Source organism: Hesperophylax consimilis, chromosome 11 (assembly GCF_061612785.1).
Source record: "Hesperophylax consimilis isolate HC1 chromosome 11, BYU_Hcon_1.0, whole genome shotgun sequence".
Lineage (NCBI taxonomy): Eukaryota > Metazoa > Arthropoda > Insecta > Trichoptera > Limnephilidae > Hesperophylax > Hesperophylax consimilis.
This window is the reverse complement of record NC_142846.1, coordinates 2,187,159-2,210,133: the sequence shown is the minus strand read 5'-3', so window position 1 is coordinate 2,210,133 and position 22,975 is coordinate 2,187,159. Positions and strand designations below refer to the sequence as shown.

At 38.3% G+C, this 22,975-nt stretch overlaps 1 protein-coding gene across 2 annotated transcripts in view; it reads left to right on the top strand.

The window, feature by feature from the left end:
- The window catches only part of iPLA2-VIA (calcium-independent phospholipase A2 VIA), a 42,851-nt gene that overhangs the window by 12,647 nt on the left and 7,229 nt on the right, over window positions 1–22,975 (top strand). For both annotated transcript variants that reach the window (XM_089637197.1, XM_089637198.1), the window contains 8 exons: window positions 119–286; window positions 1,472–1,603; window positions 3,770–3,953; window positions 5,621–6,065; window positions 7,328–7,501; window positions 9,963–10,231; window positions 10,925–11,053; window positions 17,566–17,808. In XM_089637197.1, the coding sequence (XP_089493323.1) occupies window positions 119–286; window positions 1,472–1,603; window positions 3,770–3,953; window positions 5,621–6,065; window positions 7,328–7,501; window positions 9,963–10,231; window positions 10,925–11,053; window positions 17,566–17,808 (1,744 nt within the window). The remainder of the gene's footprint in view (window positions 1–118; window positions 287–1,471; window positions 1,604–3,769; window positions 3,954–5,620; window positions 6,066–7,327; window positions 7,502–9,962; window positions 10,232–10,924; window positions 11,054–17,565; window positions 17,809–22,975) is intronic.

Below are 22,975 nucleotides of genomic sequence, written 5' to 3'. Positions count from 1 at the left end.
AGATGAGTAGATGAACAAGGCAGGCGGTGTCCCCGTGGTAACGTGTTAATCCATTTCCAAGTGAAGGTGCTTTTACGAAAAACGATAATACAATACGTTATGTATGTTGTGACTCCAGTGTTCCGTGGCCAGCCTGCAGGAGGTCTGCGATGTGATGAGGAACCACCGCTCTTGGTCCATCGGCCACCTGCTGGCGCACATGGACCTCGTCAGGTACTTCAACGATCCCGAGATTCAGTCGCACATGAACGATGTGGAGCCTCTCAATGGGATGACTCCTATCATGGTGAGTTACTGTAAACAATTTTATCTTAACAACTGGCCCAAACCTGCAAAAAATCATGGGATAGCTTGAATTCTTAAAAAATCAGTTCCAACATAAAAAATATTATAATGACACTTATATTTGAAATTTTGAGTTCATTGAACCAGATTTCACGCTGGACACAGACATCTGCAATTATTGTTTTTGATAAAGTGCCAGCATGCTATGTATCACGCTTAGACATTTCCAAAAATAATTCCCTTTGTTTTGATATGATTTTAGATTTTTGTTGCCAAAATTATTATTGTGATTAATTTTTGGGTTATTGTGCCATGTTGTGCTTTCTCCTTCTTTAGCTAACTTTTCGGACAGAGTAACAGTGTACTTCATCAGGGCAGATGTAGATTGTGGTGAAGTGTGTGTTAATGTATCCGTAAGCCATATTGTATTTCAGTACCATAATATGGGGCGACTTTGATCATCTCAGAGATCTGCGTAATTTTCGCTACCACTTAGAAGTTATTCGCTTATACAATGACACTTTGAAAATAACTGTCAAATAAGTTGTTGTCACTTCAGATGTGTAATGGATTACACATCTGCCCTGATGATGGACACTGTAATGCTGTCCAAAACATTGGCTAAAGAAGGAGGTAGCGAAACACGGCATAATACACCAAATAAAATATACAAGTCACTACAAAGTCATATTTACAAATGAAAAAGTTCAAGACAAGATCAAGACAATAAACAGATAAACTATTGACTTGATTACTGTGATGTATGGCAATAAAGTTGAGTATTTAAGCTATAGATGGCGCTAGTCATAAAGCTTACTCCAGAGTCCGTCAGATGTCGCTAGAGTGTAACAATTACTTGTGAGATGAGATTGACAGGGAAGAACAGGGAAGATTGAACAGTGCAGCTAAATCCAGACCTATTATTTTTAACATAAATAAACACATTTATAAGTAGAACCTTTTACTTTTTACAGAGAGTTCCCAACACCTAAATCTGCAAAGTAAGGCAGATATAACAATTATTACATAAACATATATATTATTGTCCCGATGAAGGTTGAGATCAACCGAAACCGGTCGACGTGTATAACTCAAATAAAGTGGTTAAACAAGGAACTTTTTCCATTTGTCAAGTAACAAAGTGTTTGCTTTCTTCAATAAAGTATGTATTTGTTTGTAAGTCCAGGTGGCCATTGCGGCTGGCAAAAAGAACATGGTGCAAGCCCTGCTGTCCCTGCAGTGTGACTTGGATATCCTAGCCCACAATTACTGCTCCGTCCTGCACTTTGCTGCCAGCACAGATAAGGATATTTTGGAAGTAAGTTTATTCTATTCATTTGTTTTATTAACACACTTTATACTGGAAAAAACAAGGGTACATTTCGAAAATCGTGATCTTGTTTTAATCTTTGAAAAAAAATGCTTAATCTATCTTCTAGATATTCATATAATATGGATATAAAGAAGGGTGTACCGGTGTGGGTGGTTTGTATTTTATACAAATCTAGAGTTTTATTCCGATATGGATGAACTTTTGCACACTCGACCTTCAAAACAAGAAGAAGGTTACTGTCTAAATAACATTTCAAAAATTAACCCTCATCCCCTTTTTCCACCCCTTAAAGCGGCCCTGAGCCAATCTACGCCTGGGGCAAATAAATTATTTCTCAGGTAGTATTTACCACACTCCAATTATAAAAGTATTATGTATCTGAAAATAAAGCTTGCTTTGTGATATAACTCCATAACTCAAGTTAACCGGTTCTGCGCTAAGCGCGTTCACATGATCTTCGTTACCGTGTACGGCAGGCCGGACATACAAGATTAACGCCTTTACTCGCTCTTCTTTATTCCTTTGTTGCTTGGTTATATCATGTATTTAGAATATGGAACACATAAACACATCTATTTGGATGATCGACAAACACTTTTATACTACAGTTTATTAATATTACCGACTTTACAGTGATCTAATTTTTTGTCAAATAATTCTCGGCCAGCCATGCACAGCCATACGTCATATGCTTTCCGGTATTAAAAAGGTTAAAGTCAGTGTTGGGTCATTATACAGGGTGTCCAGGGGTAAAGTGCACTAACTTCGGGGGTGATTCTACATGAATTTAGAAGTAGAAAATATAAATAATTTTTTTCGAAATTCCAACATTTTAAGGTAGTTTTTAGGTAAAGAGGATGAATTGTTTGTACAGGAAAATAAATATTCTTCTATGGAAAAATATTTTAGTATTGGAAAAAAAGTTATTTATCTTTTTTTACTTCTACTATCATGTAGAATCACCTCCCAAACTTAGTGCACTTTACAACTAGACACCCCGTATACTAGTCCCAGTGAGAGATTGTACGTGATGTCATCATTCTAGAATATTTAGTCTTTTTCAAACAAGACGTCTGAGAAGGGAGAGGACAAACGTCGATGACGTTCGAACGAGCTCTCGCTGGGACAAGTTTAGTGATTTATTTATTTAACACCCAGAGGGCTTTTACATGTGGGTGGTACAAATTTAATGACAGTTTTGAAACATAAGAAAGAAAAGAAAGAAATAATAAAAATAAAATTACATAAGTATATGCGAGAAACAAAATTAAAAATATCAAGAACATAAATTAAAAAATACAGCGATTTGACTGGTTTACAAAAATATAACTTCCATTTAGGAATAGTATTGAAATAGGTCTTTTACATAATCCACAAAATTCGCAAAGTTAATGTTAAATATATCGACATCACCTAAGTATTGGTTTCCCATAGTGTGAAACCGTTGTATTGGGGAGTTCGCAATGTAATTTCGCTTATGTGTGTTGCAGTGGAATAGTGTATTTTGTCGTGTTGTTATTGTAGGTATTCGTAAGTTTATGAGTTGCAGAAGTTCGCAACAGTCGAATTTAGAGTTAAGAATCTTGAATAAAAAAGTTAAATCGTTTATTTTACGCCTGTCTTCCAATGTGTGTATTTTTAGAGTGTTTAATAAGAAATGATATTGTAAGTCTTCTAGTGGGATATTTAATTTAAAATTTATAAAACGCAGAAATTTTTTTTGTATTCGCTCAATGTTATTAATGTGAATTTTGTAAGAGGGAGACCAACTCTTTTTATTTATTAATTTAAATTTTATTTATTTTACTTTTTATGTGTAAAAAATTTTACTAATTTTAAAACATAACTACTTAGTAATTATTGATTTTACTTAGCCCAAAATTATTACAATAAATATATTTTCCACATCTCCAGTTCGAAAAGTTTTGATTTATTATAAGAATTTATTACCCGTTCTGCGGATTAAATATAATATTATGTGGTTTTGATAAAATTATCATTCCGAACGAAAAAGACGAGGATAAGAAGATGAGAAAGATTCTTATCTAATTTTTTATGGATATATGTTGTGACCTTTACAAAAAGATTTTTCTTCTTCTTCTTTTATTATATTCTGCGGAGTTAATGTGACATGAACAATTAAATTTGCAGTGCCTTCTGAGCAAAGAAGGCGCTCGCCGCTGGGTGAACAGCTTCAACGGAAACGGCCACACACCGCTGCACGTGGCGTGCCTGGCTGACAAGCCCGACTGCGTCTCGGTGCTCGTCATTTCTGGGGCCAACGCCAACGTGGGCATGCAGATGCAGGTCGGGGACGGGTCTGCTAACCTCTGCGGTACTTATTGCCCTATTCAATAACTAACTACTAATAGATAATCAGTTGTGTGCGCCACCATTGCTCGTCATTTTATTTTATTTTGTAGTGTACACAGCAGACATAACATCAAAAAATAACAAAGAATAGATATATGTAAGAATAAAATAATAACCCCTAATGAACTAGGCGAAAATATAACGTGGCGCATAAGGCTGGAACAGTGAAAAACTTGACATACTACATATCACTTTTGTATGGTTAAAATGACCTTAAACCTGGCTTAAGGCCGGCTTTGTCATACCAACGTTGAACCGGCGTTTAAGAATCTAATTAGTAAGACAGTAAGTAAGTAAACAATGAAAAAAACAGGTGACAATAAAGTTTTGGTCAAGTGAAATCAAGTGAAAACAAGAGATTTGACAAATTTAGTAAAGTCTGAAAACTTGCCACTACAGTGGATGTTATATATAAATGGCACCAGTGGTTTGGAGAAGGTTATTTTGGTTCATTGAAAAGGAGTTTGGTAAGTTTCGGTATTTCTTGGTAGACGCAGGGCCCGAGGCAAACTGTGCCTGGCGCTAGTAAAACCTCAAGGGTGATGTTTTAGGTTATTATCAGCGCCTTGGATCCTTGGCTCCTTTAAAAAGAACACACTTTGAAATTTTCAGGGCAATCGGTCCAGTAGTTTTTGTTTCAGTAGCAAGCAGTGCGTGTGACGACTGGAAACCGCATTGTGTCACCATAGTGGCAGTTAAGAGTTAACTGTTGTAAAAATTATAACCACGTTGGCGCCATTGTGACAATCTGAAAGGGAACCAACATCGGGTTGTTACGATTGCAATAATAAAAGAATTAAGAATTTCAACATTGCATTTATTATAACAACGTAAAAGAGCCAGAGCAAGAGATCTCTAATTAACAAAATAAAATGTTACATCCCAAGGGTTAGCGTCAGTACTAAGTACTGGGCGCACGGACATTATTTAAAATTGGTAGCAAACGAATTGGTGTGACATTGTGTGAAAACATAATATTCTGACCTGTTTTAATTAGAGGAGGGCGCCAAACAATACATCACGCGTTGTTAAATTTAGATTTGGAGCAAAACGATGACCAGAGAAAACGTTTAACAAGCTGCTGCGTCATTGCCTTGCGCGGTAGAATGTCGTGCGGAGCGCTCGCTCGTGTCCCTCCTGAATCGCGTCGTCGCCAGCCGGCTGCTCGTTTGGTACTGAACTCGCCCGGTCGTGTCGTCCGTCTCGAGCTCCCTTCTAGAAGGCGCCAATGTGCATACGTCACATAATAATTATGAAATCGTAGCAGGGCATCATTGAATTGCTACATGCGGACAATCCGATTTTATTCTAGGTATAAGTTCCTACTGTCCGATACAGCCACCATCTCGAGGGCTTGATGGTAAGTGCGGTCAAAGTGAGATATTGAGTTTATTCAGCAAGTCGAAGGCATCTTTTATCTCTCGATTAAGCGCAGATGTGCCATAGGGAAAATGGCAAATGGGACGTTCTTCTCAGTTTCTCTAAACTTTAGTTTTTGCATCATATACGCATAGCGACTGTGGATGCACCTAAATGCGATTTAGTGAGACCCACATCTTTCGAGGAAGAGATAAAACTGGCAGCTTAATAATTATTTTATATGAATGCGTTTGTAATGTTATTTTTCAGCCAGTCCTCTCAACGTCAGCAGCGTGTTCCAAAGCAACACTCTCAAGTTCAGCCGGGATGACATGAAGTACGGGGGCACCCCGCTGCACTGGTGCCTCTCCAAGGAAGTCATAGAGGCCCTGCTGGAGACCAACTGCAACATGGACAATCTGAATCTCAATGGTCAGACGGCCCTTCACCTCATGGTGTTGGGCAACCGGCTGGACTGCGCCGTGACTCTCCTTTATCACGGAGCTAACCATTCCTTCGGAGACCATGATGGAAACAGTCCCCTGCATCTCGCCGTCAAGAACACCTTTGTTGATATCCTCCAAGCGCTCATTGTCTTCGGGGCGGACGTGAATGTCCTGAACCGCAAAGGCGAATCACCGAGGCATCTTGTTTATGACACAAAAGCAGGTGCAGATAAAATGGCCTATATGCTCCACGTTTCTGGAGCTAAAAGGTATTGTATTTATAAATTCTATTTATATTTAATTTAATTAGCGTTATGAGCAAATGATGGCCCAAAAATAATTATTATATTTACAAATGTTACCATCGCCGTTACCGGTTAGGTCAAGTTTACTTATTGGGCTAGCTGTAAGAAATAGGATGTTGTGGATAGGATTGATCTGGATAGGATTGTTGTGTCTCTGGGGTCTTCTTGCAAACTCTTTTAGTAAATAAAACTCTAGCTCAACAAAACACTGGGTGATATCTCAGTTAGCAGGCAATTGGAATAATTTAGACCCCGACCTTGAAGTTCCCACCTTATTTATCATACACTTGATCTCTACAATACTTAACAGTTAAACGCCATCTATGGGTAACCTAATATACTAATATCTAGTGTCATCTGTGGGTGAGCTCTTGCACTAATATCAAGGATATTCTACAGGGTTTTCCAATAAGAGGTGTTATTTTGAATAGCCTGCTATTTCGGTAGATGTTACTTTTGAAGCCGTCATTTTTTGACATTTGACAAGTAGAAACTACGCCATTAATAAAAATGGAACGATACACGCTTCAACAACGCATTGAAATTACTTAAATTCACTTGAGTGAATCAAATGCAAATCATCTTGAGTGATGAGGCCCATTTCCACCTCGGTGGCTTCGTCAACAATCAAAATTGTCGCATCTGGGGCACGGAAAACCCAAGAGTTATTGTTGAAAAGCCTCTCTATCCTCAACGTGTCACTGTTTGGTGCGGTTTATGATCCGGCGGAGTCATTGGACCTTACTTTTTCGAAAATGAGGCTGGAGCAACAGTTACGGTGAATGGATTGCGCTATCGAGAGATGATTAATGATTTTTTATGGCCGAAATTGGATGGTATTGATCTGGACAACGTTTACTTTCAACAAGACGGCGCTACGTGCCACACAAGCAACGAAACCATTGATCTTTTACAATTGAATATCAAAATAACACCTCTTATTGGAAAACCCTGTAGTTATTTTGTACAATATTGTTTTTTTAAATTTGGACAAATGCGGTTAGGTTGCCACCCTGCAATCATGGGTTCAATATTTTGCTATATAGCCCAATAGCTAAGTCCTCCATTATCGCGGAACCATCACTTTACACTTAGAATAATAGAAATATGGCAATTCATATTTTGATAGGTTATTCGTAACGACGGGATTGTTTGTCTCCTATGAAGTAAAAAATTAGTTATGTACAATAAATCTTAATTTATTTTTGAATGGTTTGTACTTCCAGGTGCCCCCATACAATGGGAGGTTGCAGCATAATCTGTAGCCACGATGGAGATTTTGATGGAACGCCAGACCTGTGTGTTCCCCGAGCTCCAGCTAGCTCCGTGTTAGAGCATATGCTGACGGTGGCTGGCATGGAGAGGGCCTCCATAGAAAAAAGGCCCATCAAGGGAGGAAGGTGGGTCACCAATTGTTTCTAAAGATACAATTATTTAACTTCAGCAAATCCTTCCAGATATGAACACGCAACCTTCTGACTTCAGATCATAAGGTTACGTGTTCATATCATGTCGGGGTCATTAATTTTAGCAGTTGTTAACTGCGCCTTACCTCAACGCAGTGCTTAATAGTTCGCGGTTTGTAGAGATGATTGAAGAAGGACAATCGTTCAAAAGATTACTTTTATTTAAAAACATAAGATACACGCGACAATATTATTACCAGAAGGGAACAGGAGAAAGAAGTATGTAAGACATCGGGTCGGAATTTTCATTGGTTCACCGCGCCACTGACGGGAGCTACATGTCTTTTCAGGGTGGGCAGTAAAAAATACCTGAGAGCAGTTCCTACAACGACAAAGGACTCGCTCACAGAATATATTATTATTATTATTATTATGTGCAGAGCAGGCAGCATTCTGCTGATGCGCTCATATCTGATTTCATAACAAGTTTGACAGTAATTAAGTTGTTTTAAGTTTGAATTAAGTCCTTTCTTCTCTCCAAATGTGAATCCAATAGAGCTTTGAATTGATTTATATTTGTTGCATCGATGACATGTTGTGGGAGTTTGTTCCAAGCATCCGCTACTCTATTTGCAAGGAATTAATAATTTTATTTAGAAGGTTCTCCAATACATTATCATAAATCTGTCATGTTGTTTTGCTGGTCAGCTGATCGCAATTTGATCAAGCTAAAATGGGCCGAGACGGAGAACATTTAACGTCAAAAAATCAAATGTCTTTTTATTCGTCTTTATTTCGTTGTTTTATTTTTATTTTTGTTTTATTTTTATCTGTATGTTATAACTATGTACTTATACTCTCTATGGAATGTGTGGATTATTATTAGTCATTAAGTGTGATTGAGTTCGAAAAATCTCAACCTTGAAGTGTGTTATATCTGTGCCTACTTTGCAGATTTTAGTGTTGGGAACTCTTTGTTAAAAAGTAAAAGGATCTACTTATAATGGTGTTTATTTACGTTACAATAAATAGGTCTGGATTTAGTTACACTGTTCATTACCGAGGGTTGGTAATGCTCGGGTTCGAGAAGCTAGTTCCTTGTCAATCTCATCTCACAAGTAATTGTTACACTCTAGCGACATCTGTCGGACTCTGGAGTAAGCTTTATGACCAGCGCCATCTATCGATTAAATATTCAACTTATTACCATACATCACAAAGTGTCAACAACAAATTTCTTTAATCTTGTATATGCGGCAGTATATATGGATCCATCAGCGGTTATTGTAACGGACGTACTGCTCCGGGCTCGGCCGCGGTCGCCCACGTTAAAATCTAGCTAATTATTAAATATGTTCATGTAAAATATACTTAAATATGTCCATGTAAAATGTAAAACCTAAATGTCAAATATGTAAAAACAATAAATAAAAACGTCGGAGCTTGGCTAGAGGAACACGGGCAGAGAAGTATACTGTGAGAGCTGGGGATAAAATCATGATAGCATTTTAATTCAGGCACGATTATGAGAATCGTGCCTATACGAGAGGGAACGTTCGGCCACAGCCCGAAGCAAAAGGCCGTGCGCCGTCATGGCGTGAGAGATGATTCGCCGTCATAACGTTCCACAGGCGCGATTCTGAGGATCGTGCCTGAACAAAGAAAGGCCGTGGTCGCGTTCGACCACGAGCCCGAAACTACCGGCCGAGCGGCGGTAAACGGCCCGGCGGGGCGCCGCGATCGCGTCACAACACGGCCTTCGATTCCAGGAATCAAAGAGAAAGTGGGCCCGTGTGAGCGTCGCGCGACCGCCGGCGGCCTATAAAACGGGAAACAGTCCCTCAGAGAGGCAGATAGCCAGCAACCACCACCAGCTCTACAACTCTCTCTCTGCTCTGCCTTCTACCTCGCTCCGACTTCTGCTTCTACTCGCCTTCTTTTCTTCTGCCCCTCGCCTCACCCCGGACTACGGACCTCTCTGCCTCTACGGACCCGACCCGGACTCTACAACAAGGACGAGAATCAGCATTTGGACGAGCTCTACAACGGCTACAGAGACGCCCCGCTCTACCCTCCACGCCACTGAAGGACGACATGTTCCGCCTCCACGGATTGGGATCACCGGCCCATTTACAGTCTTGTGTATCTCACTTACGTCTGATACAGTTATTCTCAAGTTAAAATAATAAAATAATTCAAGAGTCGATGCTAAAACACAGCTAAAAAAATGTCTTCCAGTGTGTAAGCAATATGTACTTTTTCATGAACTCTATACGACTGTTAAACATTAGTTTAGTCTATGTAACGTATATTAATAAGGTTTTTACATAAACTGTTGTTTATCAGTTGGGTAAAATTTAAAACACGTTTATTAGTAAGACTTATGGTTTTTTGTGAATTGGCTTTAATACTGTTGGTGGGGCAAAAGGAAGGCTGAAAATGAGGTTTGTTCCAGATTGCTCTGCCTCGACGGGGGTGGCGTCCGGGGTCTGATCCTCGTCCAGATCCTCCTGGAGCTGGAGGCGGCCACCAAGAAGCCCATCATCCAGTGCTTTGACTGGGTGGCGGGCACCAGCACCGGTGGCATCCTGGCCCTGGCGCTGTCTCTCGGCAAGTCTCTTAAAGAGTGCCAGATGCTGTACTTCAAGCTGAAGGAGCAGGCCTTCATCGGAGACCGGCCCTATTCCTCGGACGCTATTGAGAAAATACTAAAGGATGCAGTGGGTAAATACACATTCCTAATCCTAATTACAACTTTACCAACTGTGTCAATATTTTTATAGCGGAATAATGAGTAAAATATTTATAGACAATACTAACGACTCTCGGACGAAAGATGTGAAATAGAAAAGACAGAAAATGATTCAGTCGCATCTAGGAATAGAACGCAGGACCTCTTCTTTGACGAAGAGCTCTAACCACTAAGCTAATTCGACCATATCAACTTGATTCACTTGATTCAGCACAGATGTGCCATAAGAGAAGGAGACAATCTTCTACGATACTTTCTGTTGTTTTAATACGTCCACATTCACACAGTTCATAATCCTTTAGGCCTCTTAATGCAACAAATACACACAACGGCAGTAACTGCATCTGGATGCGGTTTAGTGAGGTCCACGTCTTTGCAGGGAGAAAGAACCCTGGCATTTTAATAGTCGAATCCACAACGAGTTTTTCATGTCTGAAGTCTGCCACTGGGTTCGCTACGACTCTTCAGGGGAGTGTCTTGATGGAAGCAGAGTTTCGCCTTCAGTCCAATGGGGAGGCTGACCAGGAGGTTCGTTTGAAGGGGAATCTGGCTATTCATGTCATTCACTTTTCAATCAACGCTTAGATTCTGAATGGTTTTTGATTCTGGGCGATACTGGAGTTGTTATTGTTGCTATTCATCTTAATGTATTTCTTTCTGCTTAGGACCGGCTAAGAAGATGTCAGATATAAAAAAGCCCAAGCTGATGATCACCGGAGTGTTGGCGTCTGAAAAACCAATGAAACTTTGTATATTTAGAAATTATCCATCACCTACTGAAATTATTACTAATTGTAAGTATTTATTTCATGATAATTTTTATTCATATTCCACCAAAAAGCTACTAAAATCAAATAACACTTAGTAATATGGCATTCTGTGCATATATCTAACAATATAATAAATTATCCATGTTAAATGAATCAGAATGAGCGCACCCAAACGCGGGTACATAAATATGCTCTCGAGTTATAATGTCTTCACTCTATCTAACCGGCGAACATATCTTGATCTCATGACTCTGTATAATATCTGTAACAACGTTATTGACTGTCCCGACTTACTGAAATTAATAAACTTCAAAGTACCACCCAGAGTAACAAGGCTTAACGACTTATTACACATTAGCAGGACGCGTACAAATGCTTTTCCTACAAAGTTCAAAGTAAACAACTTAAACATACTTTGTTTAAATATTTTTTTTTTAAATTTCTGTTTAACATTGTTTATCTATTTATATATATATATATATATATATATATATATTTTTTTTTTTGTTTTACCCTCTAAATTTTTTCAAAAATAATTTGTAAATTCTTATAAGGATATTGCGCATTTCTTTCAAATCTCTATTTGTAAAATAATATTCTTATGTATACACGGTGTCCGGAAACTCGTAGTACAAGCGGGAAACTGGAGAATCTACACCACATGGGGAACCCAAAAAAACATAAAGTTTTTTGATTGGAGCATTTTCAAAAAAAAAAAAAAAACCAAAAAAAAATATTTTTCGGCTATTTTAGGGTTAAAGTTTTTTCTGGTGTTTAGGGTTGAATAACAGATGTTTTAACCCTGCAGAGCAGAAATATTTTATGATTACACCGGGTTAAATGAAGGGTGATTTCAAAATAATGCTTCAAATCCGAGTTTCTTCATTTGTTTTACTTTCAAATAGTTTTAATTAGTTGGGTACTTTGATCTTCAGTAATAATTTATAAGAATTTGATTAAAAAAAAAAAAAAAAAAAAAAAAATCAACTTCAAACTCGATTTACTCGATAACGAAAGCTCAAATAAAAAAAAAATATACTACAAAATCGACTCCAAATGTGATGTAGATTCACCAGTTTCCCTCTTGTACTACGAGTTTCCGGACACCCTGTATATTTGCCCCTATTTATAAGTCAAAATATTTGTATATGTTTTTAACTGCTGTTTAAGTCAATTCGTGAGAAATAGTTTAGATGGAGGTGAATTCTCTAGTTGATGTTTTGTATATTCATGTCAATTGATATCTGTATCTGTTTTTTCTCCTACATAAAAAAAATATATATATAAGTTTGGTAAACTAAAGAGTTACATTTGTCATCTCAAAACTAGTTTAGGTTTCTACAGCTAGTTTATTTTAGTATCGATTTTTATGATAACTTTTTTTTGTACCACTTCCTAAATTAATAAGGAAGATAAAAGAAACACTTCAAATAAGGAAATTGGTTTTTCTGAGATTACCACACAAAGGTACATAATTTCTTAGAGCCAGCGGGACTATGGCATCTCCAATTGGGATATTTTTTGAGGCTGAAGGGACTGGCATATGAATTATTCGGTTCCATGATCACTCAACACAGTGACAATTCATCACACTTTTAAAAAGTGATATAAAGTCATTAGAAACGATGAAAAATTATTTTTTTTAACCTAACTAAACCTACTTAACCCAGTTAATAAAGTTTTTGTTTCATCACTTTCCATGACTTTATATAACTTTTTAAAGATGTTTTTATTTATTTTATTTTGTTTATTTAGGAAAACCAACAGATTTTTTATATTCTTAAATAATCAACTTATAAAAAATACAAATAATATCTAATGATAGGTTTTCACTTAAAAATTTAATTATAATAACAAACTAAGGGTCCAGTGGGCAAAAAATATTTACAGAAAATACAAAATAAAGTAAAAATAACATCGGATATAAGAACACAAGTAAATTACAAAATATCAATTTTATCCTCACACAACACCAATAATCACCAATATATGTATATACCTACAACTAAACTGAACAGATGTTTATAAAATGAGTTACTTGTAACTGAACAGAGTTCATATCAACAACATGATAACTTGCAGTATGTGATGAATGAATGAATGAATGAATGATGTGATGAATTATCATTGTGATGATTTATCCGGTCACCGAATTATTCAACATTATGAACTTTCACAAAGACAAAGCAGAAAGCGCCACAGATAAAAAATTTCTAGGTCCAAAGTCAAATCAATATAAATATTTTCGATTTTTATGATCGGAAAATATGTTTTCAAACAGCATTGAGTTGCGAAATCTTTTGGTGTTTTTTTATAAACGGTTACCTTAAAAACTTTTTAAATTACATAAGATACCAACAAAAGAGTTTGTTTGGTACATAATTATGATAGGTGAGTATGTATGAGATGATGATGTATGAATGTTAATGAAGCAAGGAGTGTACCAAAACCGAAATGTTTGGCAGTCCACCCTCTCTTTGTACCGCTGCGGAGAAACGGTGTAGTGGTTGGTTAGTTTAACAAAGAGAGAAAAAGGTCACTGCAAAGTTGTCTGAAACGTTGGTAAAGATGGAGGAAGCGCAACACAACATGATGACCCTAAAATCAAACACAATAATAAATAGGATCCGGAATCGCGGTGGCTTTTTGAAGAATTCCAGGGACGCTCATTATTAAAGGCAAAACAATTAAATTATCGTTATTCAACGGGTTAAATTCGTTTTAAACATACTGTCCTTTTGCAGCTGCATGTAGTATACATACTAGAGGCTTGGTCTGAACAAATTCTCAATTTTACATTATTTTTTAAAGAAATTAATTTTCATACGGGGAATATTATTATTTATTGGATAGTTTGTATAGCGCCGCTTTTGTGAGAGGGGCGCTTTACAGTTGATGCAGGTATTACAGAAAATATAAATATTACAAAAATAGAGTGAAGTTAAGTAAAATGAAGTATAGGAACAGGTGACACGAAAATAGACGATGGAGACTCTGCAGCAAGAATCCTAGGTGGTGAAGAAACTGAAACATTCCACTTGAAGTGAAATAACACAGAAGTGCGCTATATAAATGTCATGTTATTATTCTTATTCCCTTTCCCTTCCCTTCTCGCCCTGCTTGTTTCGACACTAATCGCGCGCAACACTAAAATTTAACAAAGTTTCATCACAATAGGATGAATGATATAGAAAAAAGAGAATTTTGATCAAAATTTCATAACGCAGAGCTCACCATTATTTACAGAAACCTTTCCTAGCATCCACACAACTGGCCAAAGTTTCATTGATATAGGAAGAATGTATAGGAAAAAAAAATTATACACACTTAATAACGCCAGAGCTCACTTTTATGTATAGAAACCTTCCCAGGCGTGTGCACAACAACTTGCACAACAACTCGCTAAAGTTTTATCGCAATCAGATGAATAGTATACGAAATAAGGGAATTTTATACAAATTTCAAAACACCAGAGCTCACCATTATATAAAGAAACCTTCTCTTGCATCCACACAATAACTCACCAAAGTTTATTTGCAATCGGATAGGAAACAATAGATTTTATGCACAAATTTTATGTTGCCAGAACTCACTTTTAGGTACATAGAAACCTTTCCAGGTGTGTGAACAACAAATTGCCAAAGTTCAAACATCCAAACATACATTGATTTTTATGTATATTGAAAATATGAAATCAAGGTTAAAATTAAATTTAAACAATATTAATAAAAGACAATACAGTTTCCTTGTTGGTATCACTATGTAAGCCAGTACTGTGATTCAACTACGGTATACAAAATTTGAGTTTATGTGGAAAGGTTTATATCAATCACACTAAAATAATATTATGTGACGTACTGCTCTTTGTCCTTTTTGTGGTAAAAATGACTTTACTTGACTTGTTAACTGAAGCTCAGCCCAGGAAATATGAAATCCGATACTTTTGTTTATCGTACCACATTGGCAATCGATAATAATAATTTCGTCTTTTTCTATTCAATGAAAAAAATATGAGAAAGAAAAGAGACAATAGGTAATGGTAAATCGGTATGTCTTACTTTAAAACAAATATTTTTAAACGACAAGCCGATAGGAAATATTTCATTTTTTAGAAGTTAGTTACGAATTAGTATTCATCAATCATCACCATGGCCGTGTTTATAGTACCTTCAATTAATCTAATAAATAAGTGGATAAAACCCCATCCTGAGCTAAAATTTGATCGTGGGGTGATTTATTGTGACGTGTGTGATATTTCTTTAAAACAATTAAAAAACATACAGTAACTAAGCACGTTTCAAGCAGAAATCATTTGATAATGAAGACAAATGATAAGTGTAAAACAGATTTCTATTTTGATTTAGCTATGTTTTTAATATGTTCTAATATTCCATGGACAAAACTAGACAATTTTAATTTCCGTCTTTTTTTTCGAAATATTTGTGTTGTAAATGTTCGACTATGGATCTTCCGAGTGAATCTACTCTCCGAAAAGTGTATTTAAATAAAGTGTTTTGTAGTGAAATTAACGATATCAGAAAAAAAATGGGACATTCATATATATGGGCGACAGTTGATGAAACGACCGATAAGTTTGGACGCAATATAGCTAATCTGGTCGTAAAACCACTAGGAGACATTGTAACTCGGTCATATTTGATTGCTAGCAAGGTTTTACCAAAAACCAATGCCGAAACCATAAAGGATTTTGTAAAAAACAGTTTAATTTTTTTGTGGCAGGAATCTGCAGTTAATAACTTTGAAAAACTTTTAATTTTAACAACAGACTCTGCCCCTTATATGCTAAAAGCCGGACGCGAACTTAAAGATGTGTTTCCCAATATGATACACTTTACCTGTTTGGCTCATTCACTAAATCTAGTTGCTTCAACTGTGCGGGATAAATATAAGAAAGTGGATGATCTTATTTCCTGTGTTAAAAAAATATTTTTGAAAGCACCAACAAGAGTAGACATATTTAAAACCATGATTCCAGATATTGCACTACCACCAGAGCCGATATTAACGCGTTGGGGAACTTGGCTCAAAGCTGCTGTTTACTATGGTCAACATTTCGAAAAAATAAAAAGTGTCGTTTCAATTTTAAATGAAAAGGACGTTGTGGCAATAGCGAAAGCTAAATTATTGTTTGAAGATGCGAGTATTAAGGGTGACCTAATTTTTATAATGGAATATTTCGGAACAATTCCAAATGCTATTAAAAAACTCGAGGATCCTAAGCTTACTATCGTCGAATCGTTCGAAATTATAGATGAAATAAGGACTCTTTTATCGTGGAGCAATGAAGAGTGGGCAGAAAAAAGATTCGATGCCATATTAAATAGAAACCCTGGCTACGATAAATTACGGAACATTAGTGAAAATTTAAATGTTACCATCGATTCAACACAACTCTATAAATTTGCTCCGCTGACATCTGTCGATGTTGAACGATCATTTTCTATATATAAGTGGATTTTTGAAAATAGGTATAATTTATCACCAGAAAATATGGAACAGATTCTTATAACAGTATAAGAATCTGTTCCATATTTTCTGGTGATAAATTATACCTATTTTCAAAAATCCACTTATATATAGAAAATGATCGTTCAACATCGACAGATGTCAGCGGAGATAATACAGATTATAAAAATAATGTTGACGTCAAAATGAATTGATCCTGCATCATGTACAATGTACATTCTGTTCGAATTCACAACAGGTAAGCATTAAATAAAGATATTATTAATAAGAGGTGTGAAAGTTATTTCTAATAGGCTTCTCCGAGAAAACTTTTCAATGTTGACAACATACTTGACTCCTGGCATACTAAAACTGGAAAGCGGTCTATAAATAAGTGTTTCATAAGTAGGTAATTATTTTTCCCTTGAGTACAGCACTGGTAAAGCCACCGCGATTCCGGATCCTAATAATAAAATAAAGTAGTGAAAATCTCGTATCTCTCATAGTAATATAATCTCATCTATGTATTCATATAATATAATCTCTTATATTCATATTCTCATAATAATAGAAAAACTCATATCTCTCATAATCTCATAGTAATATAATCTCACATCTCTCATAATCTCATTTAACTTGTAGATTATTTTGCAGTTCTTAAAGTGTTTTTTAAAACTAATCAACGGCTGTATATCTAATAGTGAAATTCTGGCACAATTAGATTGATTCTCACACTCAACACCACAACATATTGTACCCGATTTCATCGGTGGGAAGCGCGATTGAACCTTGTGGACGTAAAATTATTTGTTTTCTTCAAAACCTACAATAAGTTTGTAAAGTTTTTAGAACTAAATACTCACTTTATCAACGGTACTTTTGCAATAAATTAGATAAGCATATTAATTACTATGTGCACAAATAAAATAAAATAAATAACTGTCATGTTTATGTTCATGTTTTTTGGACATTCTATTGAGGGCACCCACCCCAGGACGGGATGGGTTTTAATGATCAGATGGGTTCCTCTATGAATATATTCTCTATTTTATTAAATGTGTTTTGGTCAGTAAACAGCGAAGATCCAATCCCCATGACTGACGAGTACATCTGGGAGGTGGCGCGCAGCACGTCGGCCGCCCCCTCCTACTTCAAGTCCTTCAAGTCATACGTGGACGGGGGACTCATCGCCAACAACCCCACCCTCGACGCTCTCACCGAGATCATCGAGCACCGCCTCGCCATCCGCGCTTCCCGCACCTCGCACCAAGACTCCACCGAGTCCGTCAGTCTGGTCGTGAGCTGTGGCACAGGTAATATTAATCTATCTTTATTAATTTCCTTCTGGTAGTAACAAGTACCTTGCAGATGACCTAAAAGATCACCTGGCAATACAATATCTCATCCCCTACCTGAATGAAACATATTCCAGAATCTAGGTAAAGGTCCCCTCTTTATGAGTATATCGTTCTGCTGACTTAATATTTGCGATGAACCCATGTTAAATTTTCAACGGGTATGTTAACATTGTCAGTGAAAAAAAAGGCATTTTTTCACTTGAATAATCGCGTCTGCCACAGGGTTCTCCTCAATATTATGTCGGTAAAATTATGTATTTTTAAAGTGGGAACCTGTACCTAAATATGAGGTATTCTGAAATATTGTCATTAATGGCCGTTGTTCCCAACTTTTAGATCGATCAATCTGAGGCTCCAATCAGCCAAGCCACTTATTCAGTAACGCTCGATTCGCCTGTTTCCAAACATCTTTATCATATCTTCAGTGGCCCCGCCCACTTTCATAGACAATAAAATGACATCAAAGTAAAATCTTTCAATGTTAAATTAATATTGACAAGTTAATTCTTTACTTATTATTAATAAAGATAATTTGTTTTAAGTACCGTAATACATAAACCGACTTTTTATATTCTTTAACAAACGCATGTAAATGTATTAAAAATAAAGCATTAGCTTGACTTTTACTAATGCTGCGAAAACACAGTAGTACAAATTTGACAATTGATGTTTCTCCTCCGTGTGTTAATATGAAACTAAGCAACTGGGACAAAATAAAAATCAAAAAGTAGCAAGAACATCCAGCATTCGAAATGGCATTTTTGACAATCGAAAATGGTTAAAGAAATCGTTGTCATTCAATGTTTGGCGCTGTCTTCGCCTGTGTAACTCGATATTATTGTGCATTACGTTCGTCCATTTCGCAATATCTATTATAAATATTATCATTAATATCTTCATCTTCGCTTTCCATATTGATTTGATACTAAAAATAATAATAAAATTGTCAATACGCAATACGAAAAAGAATGCGTGAAACAAATGACGTTCGACATTTCGTTGTCATTTTTACTCTGTTGACACTTTTTATAACTAACCCTTTTACTGAGCCAGAGATTAATCCAGCTGTTTGGTTCCTCTAGCTTGATAAGAGAGTTGCATTAGGAAGAGCGTAATTGTGCATTTGAGGAATGTTGAGCCAAAATTTCAGTTCAACAGTTGATCAGTAGGATTGGGAACAACGGCCGTAAGATACCTTAAATGATCTGTCAGATTCATGATTGCTTTCTTGATCATGGTGGCTTCTCGTTATATAATTAATATTGCGAACGCGACCTGCTGACAAACTGCTTTGACAGTTTAGCAGGTGTTTATATTGTAGAATAAAAAAATTTAAAAAAAAAATAATATTCCCTATTGACATTAATTTTTATTTTTTGAACATATACCAAAATGAAATGCTGCTTTTAAAGCAGATGAGAAAGACTTTCAGATTTTAGTGTTACATACAAACGAACATATGTAATGAAAAATATTAAAAGTTTGATTTATAAAATAGGGTAATTTTTTATTTCGTTTAGCATTTGCTTTTTTCTCATAAACTATAAATATACCCCTTTATTCGAAACTAAAAAAAAGGAATTTAATTACACAAACGCATTATAAAAGTTAGTGTCACTTCACTTGTGTTTCGTTTCACAATAAAAATAATGAATAAAAAATCACAAACTTTGATAAACCTTTCGCAACGTGAAAGCAATGGTAGTTGATGACTTTTTAAAATATAATAATTATTTATAAGTGTCCGTGGTTTACTTTTAAATGCAAATGCTAGCCGTAAAGTACCCAAGAATTAATATTTTACTGATCTCGGTTGATATATCGTCACTTTCATTTGATAAGAGAGTTGCATTAGGAAGAGCGTAATTGTGCATTTGAGGAATGTTGAGCCAAAATTTCAGTTCAACAGTTGATCAGTAGGATTGGGAACAACGGCCGCAAGTTAATTTGGTAGGCGGGAATGGGTACCGCCGCCCTGGGAACCATTTATTGGATGACCAACACCTCTGCCACAGGTCACCCCAAGTGGTTCGCTACGTTTGGTGACTTAGCAGGGGTGCCCGGGTTCATGGGTTAAGGTTTGCCCAGGTCTTGGTGGCGGGTGCGTCGGCCCACCTTCTGCGTGGCGGGCCGGTTGGGAGATGCTGGTTGAGGGAGACCCTTTACAACCGGTTACCGCTGTCCGGGCCGCTCGATAGTACAGGGGCCCGACCCTCAGGCTCACGACTAAGGGTGGGCTGCCCCATCAGCGAGTGAAAAAACCCTGCCACTGCTGTTGTGCCGGTTCGTGACCGGAGGGGACCCAGCAGCAGCGTTTGGGGCGCATTGGATGCCCTCTCCAGCCGGACTCTCCCAGCCTATCGCCTAGCACCGCAGTGAGTGGGCTGGAACCAAACGCTCATCACTCCTGGACAGCCTGATCCCCAGATTCCTACCCACCCCTCATACCTTTCCATTCCAGACCTTCCTTTCCCCTCATACCCTTAAAAAAGAAAATATTAAAATCATGAATATACAAAAAACCAAACTTAACATCATTACAGCGGCGAGTAGCAGGCGTCCCCGGTGCGGGCCAAAACTGTTGGTAAATTTTGCCAACATTCGCGGCCTGCACACAAATTTAAATTCCGTCCATTACCATCTTTTGTCCCAACGTCCCAACCTTCTTTTCCTATCCGAAACTCAGATAGCCGAGCCGCCAGACTCCTCCTATCTGGACTGCCCGGGCTTTACCCTCGCAAGCAAATTTCGACTCAAAGGAGGAGTCTGCCTCTATAGTCGAGCTGACGTCAACTGTGTACGACTATTGAGTCTGGAAAATTCCAGATTCGACGTAATGTGGGTGCGCGTCAATCTTGCCAGTACGGCAAGATTCTACGCATGTTTATACCGCTCACCGAACCAAAGCGAATCAGACACTTCCGAGCTCTTCAAACATTTGAGCGATACTATTGATGATCTCTTGCCCCGCTACCCTTCGGCCGAGTTTGTTGTTCTGGGGGACTTCAATGTTCATAACGAACCATGGTTGAAGTTCTCAGGCCCAACGGACTCGGCTGGCCGACAGGCGGAATCCTTTGCCATTTGCTACGGATTAGAGCAATTAGTTCAGGAGCCTACAAGGGTTCCTGATGTCCAGACTCACCGCTCCAATCTGTTAGACCTATTCTTAACTACTGTGCCACACGGTTATAAGATTGACGTCACAGCGCCTCTGGGATCATCTGACCACTGCCTAGTGACGACATCAATCCCTGTTAGCTTCAGACCAACCAATGAGAGACTGAGGAGAAAAGTGTGGCACTATAGGTCAGCAGATTGGTTCGGTATGCGGGCCCATTTCAACGCTTTTCCGTGGTCAGCTGTTTGTTTTCGGACTTCGGACCCTTCAAGATGTGCCCAGGAGATTGGTGAAGTCATCAAATCGGCGATGGATGGCTTCATTCAATCGACTACTAAAGAAACTGGTGTGGGCTCAAAGCCGTGGTTCAGTCGACAATGCTCCGAAGCAGTTCGACGAAAAAACGCGGCTTACCGAGCCTACAACACATCTCGAACGCCCGAAAGCAGATTAGCATACAACAAATCGGCAAAGGAATGCAAGAGAATCATTAATAGGTCAAAATTCGAACACGACCTGCAGACCAGCAAAAAGCTGGCTGCCTGCCCGCATGGCAGCAGAGCATTCTGGTCGCTTGCGGGCTCAATAGGTCGAAATTTTTGCAAACCCAGTTTGCCACCTCTTACCAGACCTGACGGCTCACTAGCAAACACCGCCACCGAAAAGGCTAACTTATTAGGGAAAATGTTTGCGGAAAACTCGACCCTCGACGACGGGGGTGCTGTTCCGCCGTCGGTTCCTCACTGCGGCTTCTATATGAAAAAGCTGAGGATCCGGCATCGGGATGTACTCCACGTCATACGGGGGCTCGATGTTAACAAAGCTAGTGGACCTGATGGAATACCTGCCCTGGTATTGCAGAGGTGTGCTGCGGAAATAGTTCCAGTTTTGACAAAGCTCTTCAAAATGTCCCTGAAGTGTGGCACTGTGCCCTCTGGTTGGAAAAAAGCGGTAATTCACCCTATTCCCAAGAAAGGTGACCGCTCCAACCCGGCCAACTACCGCCCCATAGCGATCACATCAGTTCTGTCCAAAGTGATGGAACGTGTGATCAACGACAAACTGCTCACATACCTCGAGAAGAACAAAATTATCAACGACCGTCAATACGGATTCCGGCGGAACCGCTCGTGCGGTGATCTTCTCGCGTATGTGACGCATGTTTGGGGGCGGTGCCTGGAACGTCACGGTGAGACCCAAACGGTCGCACTAGACATATCCAAGGCCTTTGACCGGGTCTGGCACCGAGGACTTGTCAACAAATTGCATTCTTACGGACTTCCCGCATCCCTGTGTACGTGGATTGCTAACTTTTTAAGGGATAGGTCGATTCAGGCGGTTGCTGACGGTTTCACCTCTTCCTCGCACTCCATAAATGCTGGCGTCCCACAGGGATCGGTTCTGTCTCCGACTTTGTTTTTGTTGCACATCAATGACCTTTTGACATGTGCACCGATTCATTGTTACGCGGATGACAGTACAGTTCATGATAGCTTTTTGTTTGATAAGCCCCCAAAGGGCACACAAACTCCAACGGCTCGGAGGGCTTTGAAGCAGAGAATGGACGGTTATCTCGAGAGTATTTCCTCCTGGGGTAAAAATAATCTCGTCGAATTTAATGTTTCAAAGACCCAATCCTGTCTGATTACGTCTAAAAGGGATCCAAATGATAATCTAGTCTCCTTCAACGGAAGCAATCTTCCGAACAGGCCTTCCATTGATATGCTTGGTGTAACTATAAGTGACCAGCTCAGGTACGGGGGCTCCATCGAAGCCAGAGTAAAGTTGGCCTCTCAGAAGCTGGGCGTACTGTACAGGGCCCGCAGATACTTTAATAGTACACAACTGCTCACCCTGTACAAATCGCAAGTGCGCCCTACGGGCGAATTTGGCAGCCATCTCTGGTCTGGAGCCCCTAAATACCTGAAAAAAACCCTTGACTCTGTGCAGAAACGGGCGGTCCGTTTGATAGATTCCCCAATCTTAACAAACGGACTGCAA